Source organism: Oryctolagus cuniculus, chromosome 4 (assembly GCF_051225735.1).
Source record: "Oryctolagus cuniculus isolate XC-2025 breed Fujian yellow rabbit chromosome 4, ASM5122573v1, whole genome shotgun sequence".
NCBI lineage: Eukaryota > Metazoa > Chordata > Mammalia > Lagomorpha > Leporidae > Oryctolagus > Oryctolagus cuniculus.
Genome location: NC_142870.1, coordinates 56,237,508 through 56,251,106, shown reverse-complemented (window position 1 = coordinate 56,251,106; position 13,599 = coordinate 56,237,508). Strand labels below are relative to the sequence as shown.

Genomic DNA, 13,599 nt, shown 5'->3' with positions numbered 1-13,599 from the left:
AATTAAGGTAGGTTTATTTGAAAGTCAGAGTTACAGAAAGAGGGAGAGACAGATAGGTCTTCCATCTGCTGGTTCACTCCCCGCATTGCCACAATGGCCAGGAGCTTTTTCTGGGTCTCTCACATGGGTGCAGGGACCCAAGCACTTGGGTCATCCTCCACTGCTTTCTCAGGCACATTAGCAGGGAGCTGCATCATAAGAGGAGCAGCTTGGAATTCAACCAGTGCCCATATGGGATGCTGGTGTTGCAGGCAGCAGCTCAACCCACTATGCCACAGTGCTGGCCCCCATTTGTAGTTTTGAGCACTGCCATTTTTTTTTTTTAAGATTTATTTGAAAGGCAGAGTTAAAGAGAGAAGGAGAGAGTGATATCTTCCATCTGCTGGTTCACTTCCAAAATGGCTGCAACGGTCAGACCTGAGCCAGTAAGAAGCTGGTAGCCTGGAACTCCATCCTGGTCTCTCATGTGGGTGGCAGGAGCCCAAGGACTTTGGCCATCTTCTGCTGCTTTACCAGGTGCATTAGCAGAGAGCTGGATCCAAATTGGAGCAGCCAGTACTTGAGCTAGTGCCCATATGGGGTGCTGACAATACAGGTAGTGGCTTAACCTGCTGTGCCACAATGCTGGCCCTTCACATAGACTTCTATAAGATAACTGCCATGGGTGTGTAGTATCTTCTTTGAATTAATTTGTTCCTTTAAGGGGTTGTCTTTTTCTAATTTTTTTTTTCTAACTCACACTATGTTAACTGTTTCTAGGGGTGGTAGATAGAGATGAAGTATCTAAGTTACCCTTCAAGCAAGGGTTTGATGCCCAACAGTGGGAAGCATGGGTGGCATTATTCTCTAGCTATCAACAGGACCTAGCTCAGATGCTGGGAATCTCATTTGAGGTCATGAACTTTCCAAGGAAGAACCAATATCTGATGACTGAGCAAGGTGGAGCAATAAAGAAACTTGAACATTTAGTCTAACACAAGACATTCTTACAGTAATAATTGTTCCAGAACTCCTGGCAGAGTTGATTGAAGTTTTGTTGAGCCTGTATGTATTTAAATTCTTTCTGAGCCTAATATTTTCTCACTTCTTTTCATATGAGTTATCTGTAATGAATATCTTGCATCTCAAACTTAACTTTTTTTCAAATTTCAGTTACTTCCAGAAAAGCCAGCCTAGAACATTAGATAATGTTAGCCCACATATTCTATCACCATAGTTTATTTATTTGAAAGGCAGTTAGAGAGAGGGAGAGAGATCATCCATTTGCTGGTTCACTCCATAGATGGCTGAAATGGCTCAAGTGAAGCCAGAACCCAGGAATTCTATCCAAATATTTGGGCCATCTTCTGCTGCTTTTTCTGGTACATTAGCAGGGAGCTAGATAGAAAGTGGAGCAGCCAGTACTTGAACTGGTGCTTATATGGGATGCCTGTGTCACAGGTGGCAGCTTAACTTTTTGTGCCACAACGCTGGCCTAGAAACTTGTTTTGATTTTCACATTTAGATCTGCAATCTAGCAGTAGTTGATTTTTCTAGATGAAGATATAATTCAGGTTTTTTTTTTCTTTTCTTTTTGGTATGGAGAGCAATTGTCTTAGCATTATATATATGCATCTTGGTCATATCAAGTGTTCATATATATCTAAGATGTTTTTGGACTTGGCATTATTCCCACTATCCAGTTAGTCATTGTGCCAATACCAAAATATCTAAATTATCTTACTATAGTTTTATAATTATTCTTGACTTCTGGTAGAGCAAATCACAGCAGTTTTTCTTCCTTTACAAGTGTCTTGGTTGTTTTTGTCCCTTAATATTTTCGTACGTATTTTATAATTCTTGTAAATTTTCACACATATACACACTCAGCCTTTCCAAAAGTGATCCTTTCCTCCACCAACCAGCCTTTTAAAAAAATTTATTTGAAAGGCAGGGCTACAGAAAGAGAAGAGAAAGAGAAAGGGGATGGAGAGGCAGTGTGTGCGTGTGCGTGTGCGTGTGTGTGTGCGCGCGCGCTGGCGGGGGATACTGCGGGAGAAAATCTCCCACCTGTAGGTTCATTCCCAAAAGGCCGCCAACAGTCACGTCCGGGTCTGGCGGGAGCCAGACACTCCATCCTGGTCTCCCACACAGATGGCAGGGACCCCAGTACTCGGGCCATCAGTCACCCAGGACTCCACCTGGCACTGCAATAAGGGATGGAAGAGGCTGCTTAACCCGCTGTACCTCAACACCCTTCTCTCGGTCACGTTTCCTGCAGGGAAACGGCGGGCTCTAGAATTCCTGACAGTAGGAGACGGAATGACCTGCAAGCCAACCGCCGCCCCGCCTGCGTGACTACCAGCTCCTCTCGCCTCCAGGCCCTCTCTGCTGCCTCTGGCGGAATTCCTCCGGAAGAAAGCAGTAACCGTAGACACCGACGCGGACTTCACGGACGTGACGTCATCACCCAGCGCCTGCGTCGATGACGGGAGTTCGGGGAGGAGAGTCCCTAAGACCCTATAAGGCCTCTTCCCATAGTCCTCTCCTTCCCTTCGCCATCTTTCTTCTTCCCGGGGAGCCGCCGCCATGAAGTAAGCAGGAGCGAGGCTCTCAATCCGCTCCCATCCTCGGGCACAGTGCCTCGTCTGTGTCCTGGGCATGGCTTCCCCTTGCCGTAGACATCCTCCCTAATGGGTTTTCGCTTTTCGTTACAGGGTCGAACTGTGCAGTTTCAGCGGGTATAAGATCTATCCCGGACACGGGAGGCGCTATGCCAGGACCGACGGGAAGGTAAAAGGCCGGGTTGGCTAAGGGCAGTTTCTGTGCTTCCAGGAGGAAAGGCCGTTGTAATTCTAGGCGGGATCGCTTCCCACGTCAGTATTGATTTCGGAAGGCTACGACTTGTGTGCAGTGAACGCTAGGGTCGGAAACCTCTTTAAGTGGAACCAGTATTGAGCTTTCATCTGGCTGTGAGCCGGGTGGGAGATGAAGATGGGTTTATGTGGCTCTGATGTTCTCGTGTAAGGCAAATAACTGCGATACCGAGGTATCTGGCTGTTTTATGGGCACTAGGTCCTCTTGGAATGCAGGGAGGGACTAGAGCAGGAAGCCCGTCAGATTTTGACGCTCCCTCTTTTCGCTGAGTTTAAGTTTGCCTGCTCTCGAGAAAACCTTTCGTAGTGCCACCTGATTCCTGCACAACTGTGTGAGACAAACTTTTTGTTCTCTGTGGGCCACAATTTTTATAAAATGATTAGATGGAGCTAGAATAATAGCTTCCTAAGGACTTCACGCTCGGCCTCTTCTACTCTGTATATTTGAGTAATTTGAATTTCTCACGCCAGGTTTTCCAATTTCTTAACGCAAAATGCGAGTCTGCGTTTCTTTCCAAGAGAAATCCTCGGCAGATAAACTGGACTGTCCTCTACAGAAGAAAACATAAAAAGGGGCAGTCGGTAAGTAGAATTCATTTTGATATTGTGCGGCTATCTCTTAAGTAGTTCTGGGAGCGTTTTTTTCTGTTCTGTGAAGGTGTATTTCAGTGAGAGGGTAGGTGAACTTGTTAAACAGGAAAGCATCAAACAGTGAAGGGAAGATGGATGATATAAATGGTGTCTTACTACATCTTGAGCTCAGGGTAGTATCAGGGTAAGTGCATTGGCAGAATAAAAATAGTACTCAGGAGGCTTGGACTGTTGTGGATTTGATTGTTTAGGGAGTCCTAACTGAATATTTTGGAAAATCAGCTATAAATAGGTTCAGAGGAAAGAGAAATTGATTTCATTTAAAAGTGGATTTGACAGACCCATTAGGGTGGCTTTGGTCAAAGAAGGGTATTTTCAATGATGAGTATGTAGAGAAACTGACACACTTATGTTTTGCTCAAGGTAAAAGGTGTGGCTGGCATGGAAAACCACGTAGCATTTAATCAAAAAGTTAAAGTAGGACCCAGTGTATGTGGCCTTTGTGGCACAGTGAGCTAAGCTGTTGCCAGAACCCTGGCATGATTTATTAGAATGCTGGTTTGAGTCTTGGCTGCTCTGCTTCTGATCCACTCCCTAATAAGGTGACTGGGAGAGCCGATGGAGCTCAGGGCTGCTGGCTTCTGCCTAGGCAGCCCTAACCGTTAAGGCCATATGGGAAGTGTGTGAATGGAAGATATTCTGTCAGTGTCTCCCTTCCCCTATCATTCTTTCAAATAAGTAAGCCTTTTTTTTTTTTTTTAAGGATCCAGCAATTCTATTAATTATGTATCTGAAAGAATTGAAAGCAGGGATTCAGACAAATGCATTGTACACTGAAGGGTGTGGTGTTATTTGTAATAGCTTCTGGTTGAAAAGAATCCAGATGGAGATGCTTGAGACCAGAAGTGTTGTATATCTAGAATTTTTGCAATATTTGTTTATATGTGAGATGCTTTGGGGATGGGGCCCAAGTCTAACCGTGAAATCCTTTTATATGTAACATACTTTACAGTCTGAAAGTCATTTTGTACAGTATTTTTTTAGTGAACTTCCTGACGGTGATCTGTCACATGAGGTCAAGTGTAGAATTTTCCCTTTATAGTCTGTTAATGGACAAAACGTTTTGGATTTTGTTGGAGTTTTGGGGTTAGAGATGCTCCAGCTCTTTTTACTACATTGGAATATCATTCAGCCTTGAAAGCTGGACAGCCAGCCAATTTGGATAAACCTTGAAGGCATGCTAAGTGAAATAGCCAGACAAAAGGACAAACTGCATGATTACACTTTATAAGGTACTCAGAATAGGCAGATTCAGAATGATAGAGAATAGAGGTTCTTAGGGAATGGGGAGGGAAGAATGGATAGAAAAGATAGTTAAATTGTTTAATGGGTGCAAGATAAATGAAAAAGCTTGAGAAAGATAATGATAATAGTTGCGTGAGTACACAGTACCACTAAAACATACTCTTAGAAATGGTTAAAATGGTCACGTTTATAGTCTACATATTTTGCCACAAAAAGAAATGTCTTAAAATGTATTTGAGGTAAAATACCAAACAGGTAAATGTTGCTATTCTAAGATAATTTAACGTGTTCACTTCATGAATACAATAGTTCTTGACATGTTTTAATTTCCTTTGGAGTACATAGCAATTTTATATGACTGTTGTGTTTAGATTTCCATTATAGAATCTGCAGGAAAGCTTCAGTTCTACTCTACTTTGTCCTGAATATCCCTTAACTTGGTGGCTTTCCTATCATAAATCCTTGCCTAGCTTGAATATGCCTGTCATGGTCCTTTGAAGTAAAGAAAAAGATAGGTGGGGCAGGCTTTGCCGTGTAGCAGGGGAAACCACCACTTGAGATGCTCACATCCCATGTCAGAGTGCCAATGTGAAAGCTGGCAACTCTGCTTCAGATACAGATTACTATTTAACACTCCTGGGGTGAAGGCAGCAGGCAGTGCCCACCCCATGGGGTACGTGGATGTTATTCCTGGTACTTAGCATCTGGAGAGTGGACCACCAAATGTAAAATATCTGTCTGTCTCTGTTTGTCACTCCACTTTTATTTTTAAAGAATGACAAGAGGGGAGAGACAGTAAATAAATCTTAAAAGAATAAAAAAGTTAGTTGAGCTTTGATATGTACTATACATCTAAAATGTAACAACCAAACTTTGGAATAAATTTTTTCTATTTAAAGTAAAAAAAATTAGTTAGGATTTGTTATAAACAATTTAAACACTAAGTGAAATCCCTATGTGTATTTCATTTCAAATCATGGGTTTTGTTGAATATGGATTTCCTTAATGGTATGTTGCAACTTAATTTCCTCTGCCTCCAAATTCATGAAGCAGGGTTCATAGGTATGCTTCCTATCTTGGTGTTCCTTTGTAGGAAGAAATTCAAAAGAAAAGAACTCGTCGTGCAGTCAAATTCCAGAGAGCCATCACTGGTGCATCTCTTGCTGATATAATGGCCAAGAGAAATCAGAAACCTGAAGTTAGAAAGGCTCAACGAGAACAAGCTATCAGGTGAATGCTTCACTGGGAGCAATTCAGCTATATTGGGATGCATTTTACATTATGATTGGGTTTGTAAGTACAGGAACCTAATATGATGGTTTTTTGTTTTGATGCGTGCATCCGTATTGGGGTTGTTGATAATAATACTTTAGTGTCATAATACAAAAGCATATAATTTCATAGTCTTAAGTTTATTTTGAAATCCTGTGTATGGTAAAGTTAGTATATAACCCATGTGTAGCTGATTTCATGGTTGATGAAATTTATTAACGAATGCTTGGTGTTTTTGGATTAAGCCTATAAATGGAAATAGGGAGACTGATAATTTCACTTATCCAGAGCTCTGGTTTCCCAGAGCTGTAGTGATATTATGGGTATACCTGTACCCTTAAGGTGTAAAGTACTTTATAACTAAAGTTATTTTTAACTCTGTAGGGCTGCCAAGGAAGCCAAAAAGGCTAAGCAGGCTTCTAAAAAGACAGCAATGGCTGCTGCTAAGGTAATTGAAAAATTTTCTTGGATTTTTAAAAGAATATAACAGGAAAGTTTATTTTAATCCAAATTGTAATAAGTTAAAAATTTAATACAAGCTATATTGGAAATGATGTTGGTATCTGATTTTTGAGTGTGAATGGTTCAGGTCTCCAGAGAAATTTCTCTACAGGAGGCAATGAGTCTCAGAGAGGAATTAGGAAAAACAGGCCGCTTTTACTCTTTTCCCTCTCCCCCACTATTTTCCACTCTCCTACCATTTCTTCCATTGGAAAGGCAGAGTGACAGGAAGAGACAGGAAATCTTCCTTTGATGGCTGCAACAGCCAGGGCTTGTCCAGGCTGAAGCTAAGAACCTGGGACTTTTCTCTTGCACAGATTGAAAGTGGAGTAGCAAGGACTCAGAAAATGCTTAATACGGGATGCTGGTGTTACAGGGAGCAGCTTAACCCACTGCACCACAATGCTGATCCTGGATTTCTCTTTTTAAACTTTTTTTATTTTAAAGATTTATTTATTTATTTGAAAGTTACGGAAATACAGATCTTCCTCTATCTGCTGGTTCACTCCCAAATGGCTGCAACGGCCAGGGGTGGGCCAGGCCAAAGCATGAGCTTTATCCAGGTTTCCCACATGGATGCAGGGACCCAAGCATTTGGGCCATCCTCTGCTGTTTTCCCAGGTGCATTAGCAGGGAGCTGGATAGGAAGTCAAGCAGCTGGCACTCGAACCGGTTCTCATAAGAGATGGCAGCATTGAAGGCAATGGCTTAACTGTACCACAAGACTGGCTCCTGCTTTTTAAACTATTTTGAAATAATTCTGAAGCTGGCACTGTGGCATTGTGGGTAAGGCTGCTGCCTGAGAAGCCGGCATCCCATGTGGGAGCACGTTCAAGTCCCAGCTGCTTCATTTCCAATCCAGCTTACTGCTAATGCACCTGGGGAAGCAGTAGAAGATGGCCCAAGTTCTTGAGCTCCTGCATCATGTGGGAGACCTGGAAGAAGCTCCTGCCTTTGGCCTGGCTCATCCCCAGCCATTGTGGCCATTTGGGGAGTAAACTGGCCAATGGAAGACGGCTCTCTGTTTCTTCCCCTCTCTCTCTGTAACTCTGCCTTTCAAATAAAGTAAATAAATCCTAAAAAACAAATTACAGGCTTTGAATAGTAACAGTTTGCTCTACTTCTCTCAGTGTTACCACTTTAAATAACCATAGCTAAATCTGAAATTTTAAAATCAACTAATTAAAATGTTCTTTTACTGTTTGGAATACAGTTTAGAACCCTAAGTTATGTTTAGTGATGTCTTCCACTTCCGATCTCTGACAGTATCTTCGTCTTTTATTATAAAGGTGAACATTAAACATTTGGGAAAATACATTAAAAAAATATTTCAGGGCTGGTGTCGCGGCTCAATAGGCTAATCCTCCGCCTTGCGGCGCTGGCACACTGGGTTCTAGTCCCGGTCAGGGCGCCGGATTCTGTCCCGGTTGCCCCTCTTCCAATCCAGCTCTCTGCTGTGGCCCGGGAGTGCAGTGGAGGATGGCCCAAGTACTTGGGCCCTGCACCCGCATGGGAGACCAGGAGAAGCACCTGGCTCCTGGCTTCGATCAGTGCGGTGTGCCGGCCGCGGCGGCCATTGGAGGGTGAACCAACGGTAAAGGAAGGAAGACCTTTCTCTCTGGTCTCTCTCACTGTCCACTCTGCCTGTCAAAAAAAAAAAAAATATTTCAGGAGTGCAGTTAAATTACTAAGAATAATTTAGGATGCATACAGGATCTGCACATTCAGGAAGGGTGATAAAGCAAATTTCATGGAATAATGTTACTTAATGTTATCTTTTTACAGGCTCCTACAAAGGCAGCACCTAAGCAAAAGATTGTAAAACCTGTGAAGGTTTCTGCTCCCCGAGTTGGTGGAAAACGCTAAGTTGGCGCATCAGATTTTTAAATAAAAATTGGAGTATGATTCTAGGTTGTGCTTTGTATTTTTTACTTTCATGACAGGCATGTTAGGCCTACCTGGTAATAGGTGAGTTAAGGATTTTAAAGGGATTCACCTTTTTTAAAAGTTCATTTCCGGAATAATGCCTCCTACTGTAGTTCTCTTAGTTGAAGTGGTGAAAAGAAGAGCTACATGGTTAAATGCTAATATTTGCTTAGCTGAAATATAGAGCACATTACAGACATCAAAAGATACATTTTCTGTTTGCAGAAAGCAAATATTTTTAGTGATTGTTCTTGTTAAATTATCTTTTCCCATAACAGACATGTTTATTTTGGATTGAGTTTGCCTTCTGTTCATCTCCTGCAGTTAGTTGGTAGCTGAGTTAAAGGTGCTTAGGCTGGTGTTGTGGCGGAGCAGGTAAAGCTGCTGCCTGCAATGCCAGCATCCCATATGGGCGCTGGTTTGAGTCTCAGCTGCTCTGCTTCCAATCTAGCTCTCTTCTGTGGTCTGGAAAGCAGTAGAAGATGGCCTAAGTCCTTGAGCTCCTGGCTACTGGGTTCAGATTGGCACACCTCTGGCCGTTGCAGCCATCTGGGTAGTCAACTAGTGGATGAAAGACCTCTTTGCCTCTCCTCTTTCAAATGAATCTTAAAAAAAAAAAGGTACTTAAAACTGTTAACTGCCTGCTCTTGATCCTATACAATAAGGGAAGAGCCTCTTTTTGAGTAGAGTATGCTGTCAAGAGTAGTTTGGACACAGCCATGTCATATTGTACATGGTGCCCATATGGGATGCCGGTGCTACAGGCAGAAGCTTAACCTGTGCCACAGCACTGGCCTCAAATAGTCTGAAGAACATGGTTTTAGGTGAAGGTGTAGTTCTATCCTGAGCTACATGAGATAAATTTTTAGACACAGAATACAAGTCGCCCTTAGAGCACTGCCTTGCTGTTCTACAGCAGAACTGCTAATTTGAATTACCTGACCTATGTATCCCAGAAGGAGCTAGAAGTAAAACCCACCTATTCTGAGTAAGTGTAGGTTTTGCTCAGGAAGACAATTTGACCACCAGGAAGCATTTTTTTTTTTTAAGATTTATTTATTAGAGGTAGAAACAGAGGTCTTCCCATCCGCTGGCTCACAACCCAGATGGCCACAATGGCAGGAGCTGCGCCAATCCAAAGCCAGGAGCCAGGAGCTTCTGGGTCTCCCTTGTGGGTGCAGGGGCCCAAGGACTTGGGCCATTCTCTACTGATTTCCCAGGCCATAGCTGAGAGCTGGATCAGAAGAGCAGCTGGGACTAGGACCTGCGCCCATATGGGATGCCTGGCGCTTCAGGCTAGGGTGTTAACCTGCTGCGCCACAGTGCCTGCGCCTACCAGGAATATTTTAAAAGTATGTTTACTTCTATCTGCTCAAAGGCAACTTCAATAACACAAGTTTCTTGGGCCTTCATGCATTCTTTGGCAGAAGCCAAATTTAGTTGGAGGGATGTGTGTGTGTTTTTTTGTTTTTTGTTTTTGACAGAAAGGTCTTCCTTCTATCGGTTCACCCCCGAAATGGCCACTAAGGCCAACACACTGCGCTGATCCGAAGCCAAATGCTTCCTCCTGGTCTCCCATGCGGGTGCAGGGCCCAAGCACTTGGGCCATCCTCCACTGCCTTCCTGGGCCACAGCAGAGAGCTGAACTGGAAGAGGGGCAACTGAGACTGAATCCGGTGCCCCAACCGGGATTAGAACCTGGGGTGCCAACACCGCAGGCAGAGGATTAGCCAAGTGAGCCGCGGCGCCGGCCTGGAGGGATGTTTTTACAACTAAAGATATTCTAAAGTAGTTTTGTCATTTCTCCAAGACGTATTTGAAAGGTGGAGTTAGGGATCACTGCTGGGTCACTCCCCAAATGGTTGCAATGGCAGGGGCTGGGCCAGGCTGGTCTCCCATAGTACTTGGGCCACGTTTTCCCAGGCACATTAGCAGGGAGTTAGATGGGAAGTGTAGCAGTAGGGACTCCAACCAGCATGGAGGGCTGAGGTTTAGGCCACTGAGCCACAAGGTGGGTCCCTTTATAATAAGGCACGAAGGGGATAAATATAGAACAGTGGGAATGGCTTGGGAAATAGGCCAGCGGTGGATCTGGATGTCTGCTTTCAATTTCCCTAGTCAGGAATACTCTCTGACCTTCTAATTTCTCCCTCTCCTGTCTGTGGTCCTAAATCTGAATTGAGTAACCCTAAGTACATACTAGGCCTGGTAAAGATTTTTCATCTTTGGGCCTTGGGAATCTGACCCTACATGAAACTAGATTAGGACTTTAACGCAAGGGGGGAAAAGCAGTTTGCATAGCTTTTTGTGCCTTAGCATACATTGGCTTAAAATTGAGAGTTCACTTCCTTAAGCTTATGTAAAAATATATGCAAATAAACCTTACTAGTGCCAGCTTCTCCCTACCCCTCCCAGCACGATTGCAATTAACTTGTAGAAAACCATATATATGCTGATCATTCCAGAAAAATCCTGACCATTCCTTGGTAGTTTGGAGTTAAGCAATTGGATTTAACAAATGTCAGTTAACAGAAATCGATTTTATAACGCTTCACTGGTTTTTGCATGTGAAAGGGGTTGTCTTTGGTCTAGTATCCACAGGCTAATATTTTGCTAGGAACCCCAAAACCTGACGCTTTTCTAAAGTTGGGGCTTGAAGTTAGATGAAAACCGGACTTAGTTACCTCTCTGGGTGCCTCGGGTGGGATCACAGCTGACCACCAGCCCCTACACGTGGCTCCTCTGAGTGTGGGAAAGAAGGAAAAAAAAAGGGAAATTGCCAGGACTTAACATGTCTGCTCAAAGCCCTCTAACCTCTATCGCAGGAAGGGCCTACCCGCTTCCAAAATGTCTGCCGGCAGCACTGACGTCACTTGATCCCCTCTATCAAACCAGAAAGCCCGTGCGCTCCAATCCAGCTCAAGCACCGCCCTTACTGGCGTCACTTCCGGTGGTGCAGCAGCCATTTTGTCAGTCGCCAGTGGATCCCGCGCGCTGGAGAAGTGCAGTTCCCCCTGGTTACCAACTAGTCCGTTCTCCTTTCGCGCTGCGGGTGCCGTGGAAGAGCGGTCACCAGAGGCACAGCCGTTCCTGTCTCCAGTGCCTCCGCTGCTGTTGCATCCAACTGGAGCTGGTGCGCTGTCTTCCTCCCCCACCACTGACAGGCGCCCTCGGAGCCGCCGTCCGCGATGTCAAGCGAAGAAAGCTATCGGGCCATCCTGCGCTACCTGACGAACGAGCGGGAGCCGTACGCGCCGGGCACCGAGGGCAATGTCAAGCGTAAAATCCGCAAGGCTGCCGCCTGCTACGTGGTGCGCGGCGGGACTCTGTATTATCAGCGGCGGCAGCGGCACCGCAAGACGTTCGCGGAGCTGGAGGTGGTTCTGCAGCCAGAGCGGCGCCGGGGCCTCATCGAGGCGGCGCACCTGGGCCCTGGCGGCACTCACCACACCCGGCATCAGACCTGGCACGACCTGTCCAAGACGTACTGGTGGCGAGGTAAGAATGGACCCGCGGCAAGGGGGCGGGCTGGGGGCCTGTTACCTGAGGAAAGGCCCGCTAGCGGGGCCTGGGGCGCACTTGCAGTTTTGAGGGTCTCAAACGCTCCTTGCCGGGCTAGCGCGCGCTCGGCGGCGGAGCTGCTGCCAGGCGGAGCCGAGAGGGTGGGGGACGGGAAAGGAGCCGCACTTCCCACAGGAAGGAGGCCGGGGAAGCGAGGGGCGGACCCTAGCCCGGGGTGGGGCTAAGGGGGCTTCCCCGGGGCCGGGCCAACGGCGAGGAAGGGCAGGTTGCGCGTTCTGCGCCAGATCCGCCCCCTTGGGCAACCCCTGCGGCAGTGTCCGTGTCCTTGGCGAAGAAGCTTCTGGCTCGTGAATCGGGAGCTTCCGTGTTGTGCCTTTTACGCCGCGTGCGGAAGGTTTTGGTGAAGGGCCAGTGCGTGCAGAGCTCAGGGTGTTGCAGGGTGTTGCAGTGCGTTCTGCTACAGTTTGGGCGAGTAGTTTTGAGGTTCTGTGCACGTGGCCCGGCGTAAATAATAATAATGTGCAGAAGTGATGAGGGGTGACGGTGTGAGCGGTTGTCTGGAACTGTTTTTAGAGCAGAAGAGAAATATGCAGAATAGTCAGTTAATTCTTAATTCCGAATTTTTTAATATTCTTTTTATGGAAAGCGCTTTGGGAATTGGGAGGCATCATGTATATGATACCTAGGAGAGAGAAGGTTTGTGTTATTTTTTAAAGATTTACTTATTTGAAAGGCAGAGTTGGTTCACTTCCCAAATGGCAGCAACGGCAGGAGCTGGGCCAACCCAAAGCAGGAGCCAGGAGCTTCTTCTGGGTCTCCCACATGGGTGCAGGGGCCCAAGGACTTGGGCCATCCTCCGCTGCTTTTTGAGGCCATTCAAAGAGCTAGGTCTGACGTGGAGCAGCCGGGATTTGAACCGGTGCCTGTTTGTGATGGCAGCGCTGGAGGTGCACCTTTACCCGCTATGCCCCAGCGGGGTCCCAGTGATTTTTTTTTTTTGATTGTCACAAAGTATGTCTATGAAGCTTCTTGAATCCTGGGATGTATGTTTAAAGTAGGACAGCAAGTGCTCTTGCCTTCTTAACCTCCTTCCTTGTCGACAAAGTTGATGAATATTGTATTTTCAGCCGATGTCTGGATTTATTTATTTATTGTTTTTTAAATTTGAAAGGCAGAGTTAGAGGAGAGAGTTTCCATCCACTGGTTCCCTCTCCAAATGGCTACAACAACTGGGGATGGCCCAGGAGCCTGGAACTTCTTCCAGGTCCCCCACGTGGCCAAGCACTTGGGCCATCTTTGCTGATTTCCCAGGCCCATTAACAGGGAGCTGGGTTGGAAATGAAGCAGCCAGGACTTGAACCCATGCCAATTAGGGATGCCGGTGCTGCAGGCCATGGATTAATGTGCACCACAGTGCCGGCCCCAATGTCTGGGTTTCTTTTCTTTATTTTTTTAATGATTTATTTATTTATTTGAGATGCAGTTAGACAGAGGGAGAGACAGAGATAGAGGTCTTCCATCCATTGGTTCACTCCCCAGGTGGCTGAAGCTGGTCCTGTCCAAAGCCAGGAACTTCTTCCTGGTCTCCCACGTGGGTACAGGGGCCCAAGCAGTTGGGCCATCTTCC

General features: G+C 45.7%; 2 protein-coding genes and 1 long non-coding RNA gene across 9 annotated transcripts in view; 2 read left to right on the top strand and 1 right to left on the bottom strand.

The window, feature by feature from the left end:
* LOC138849266 (uncharacterized) overlaps positions 1 to 12,109 on the bottom strand; it is a 28,683-nt gene extending 16,574 nt beyond the window's left edge. The window contains exons 1-2 of one of the 5 annotated variants that reach the window (XR_016233083.1): positions 11,287 to 11,412; positions 7,783 to 8,164 (exon numbers count right to left, since the gene is read on the bottom strand). This is a non-coding gene — a long non-coding RNA (uncharacterized LOC138849266). Of the gene's footprint in view, positions 1 to 7,782; positions 8,169 to 11,264 lie in introns of those variants that run through there. The other 4 variants (XR_016233081.1, XR_016233079.1, XR_016233080.1 and 1 more) reach the window with 4 other exon arrangements.
* Positions 2,531 to 11,949, top strand: RPL24 (ribosomal protein L24). 3 transcript variants are annotated; one of them, XM_089331644.1, is made up of 6 exons: positions 2,531 to 2,573; positions 2,697 to 2,772; positions 3,327 to 3,437; positions 5,845 to 5,981; positions 6,408 to 6,471; positions 11,276 to 11,949. In XM_089331644.1, exons 1-6 carry the CDS (start codon positions 2,569 to 2,571, stop codon positions 11,315 to 11,317), a joined length of 435 nt encoding a protein of 144 aa, XP_089187770.1. In that variant the 5' UTR covers positions 2,531 to 2,568; the 3' UTR covers positions 11,318 to 11,949. The 3 variants fall into 3 exon arrangements, with proteins under 3 accessions (XP_089187770.1, XP_002716775.1, XP_089187771.1); XM_002716729.6 differs by lacking the exon at positions 11,276 to 11,949 and adding an exon at positions 8,310 to 8,434; XM_089331645.1 differs by lacking the exons at positions 5,845 to 5,981; positions 6,408 to 6,471; positions 11,276 to 11,949 and adding an exon at positions 8,310 to 8,434.
* The window catches only part of ZBTB11 (zinc finger and BTB domain containing 11), a 38,499-nt gene continuing 36,538 nt past the window's right edge, over positions 11,639 to 13,599 (top strand). Inside the window, exon 1 of the mRNA XM_002716730.6 lies at positions 11,639 to 11,948. Within this exon, the coding sequence (XP_002716776.2) occupies positions 11,639 to 11,948 (310 nt within the window). The remainder of the gene's footprint in view (positions 11,949 to 13,599) is intronic.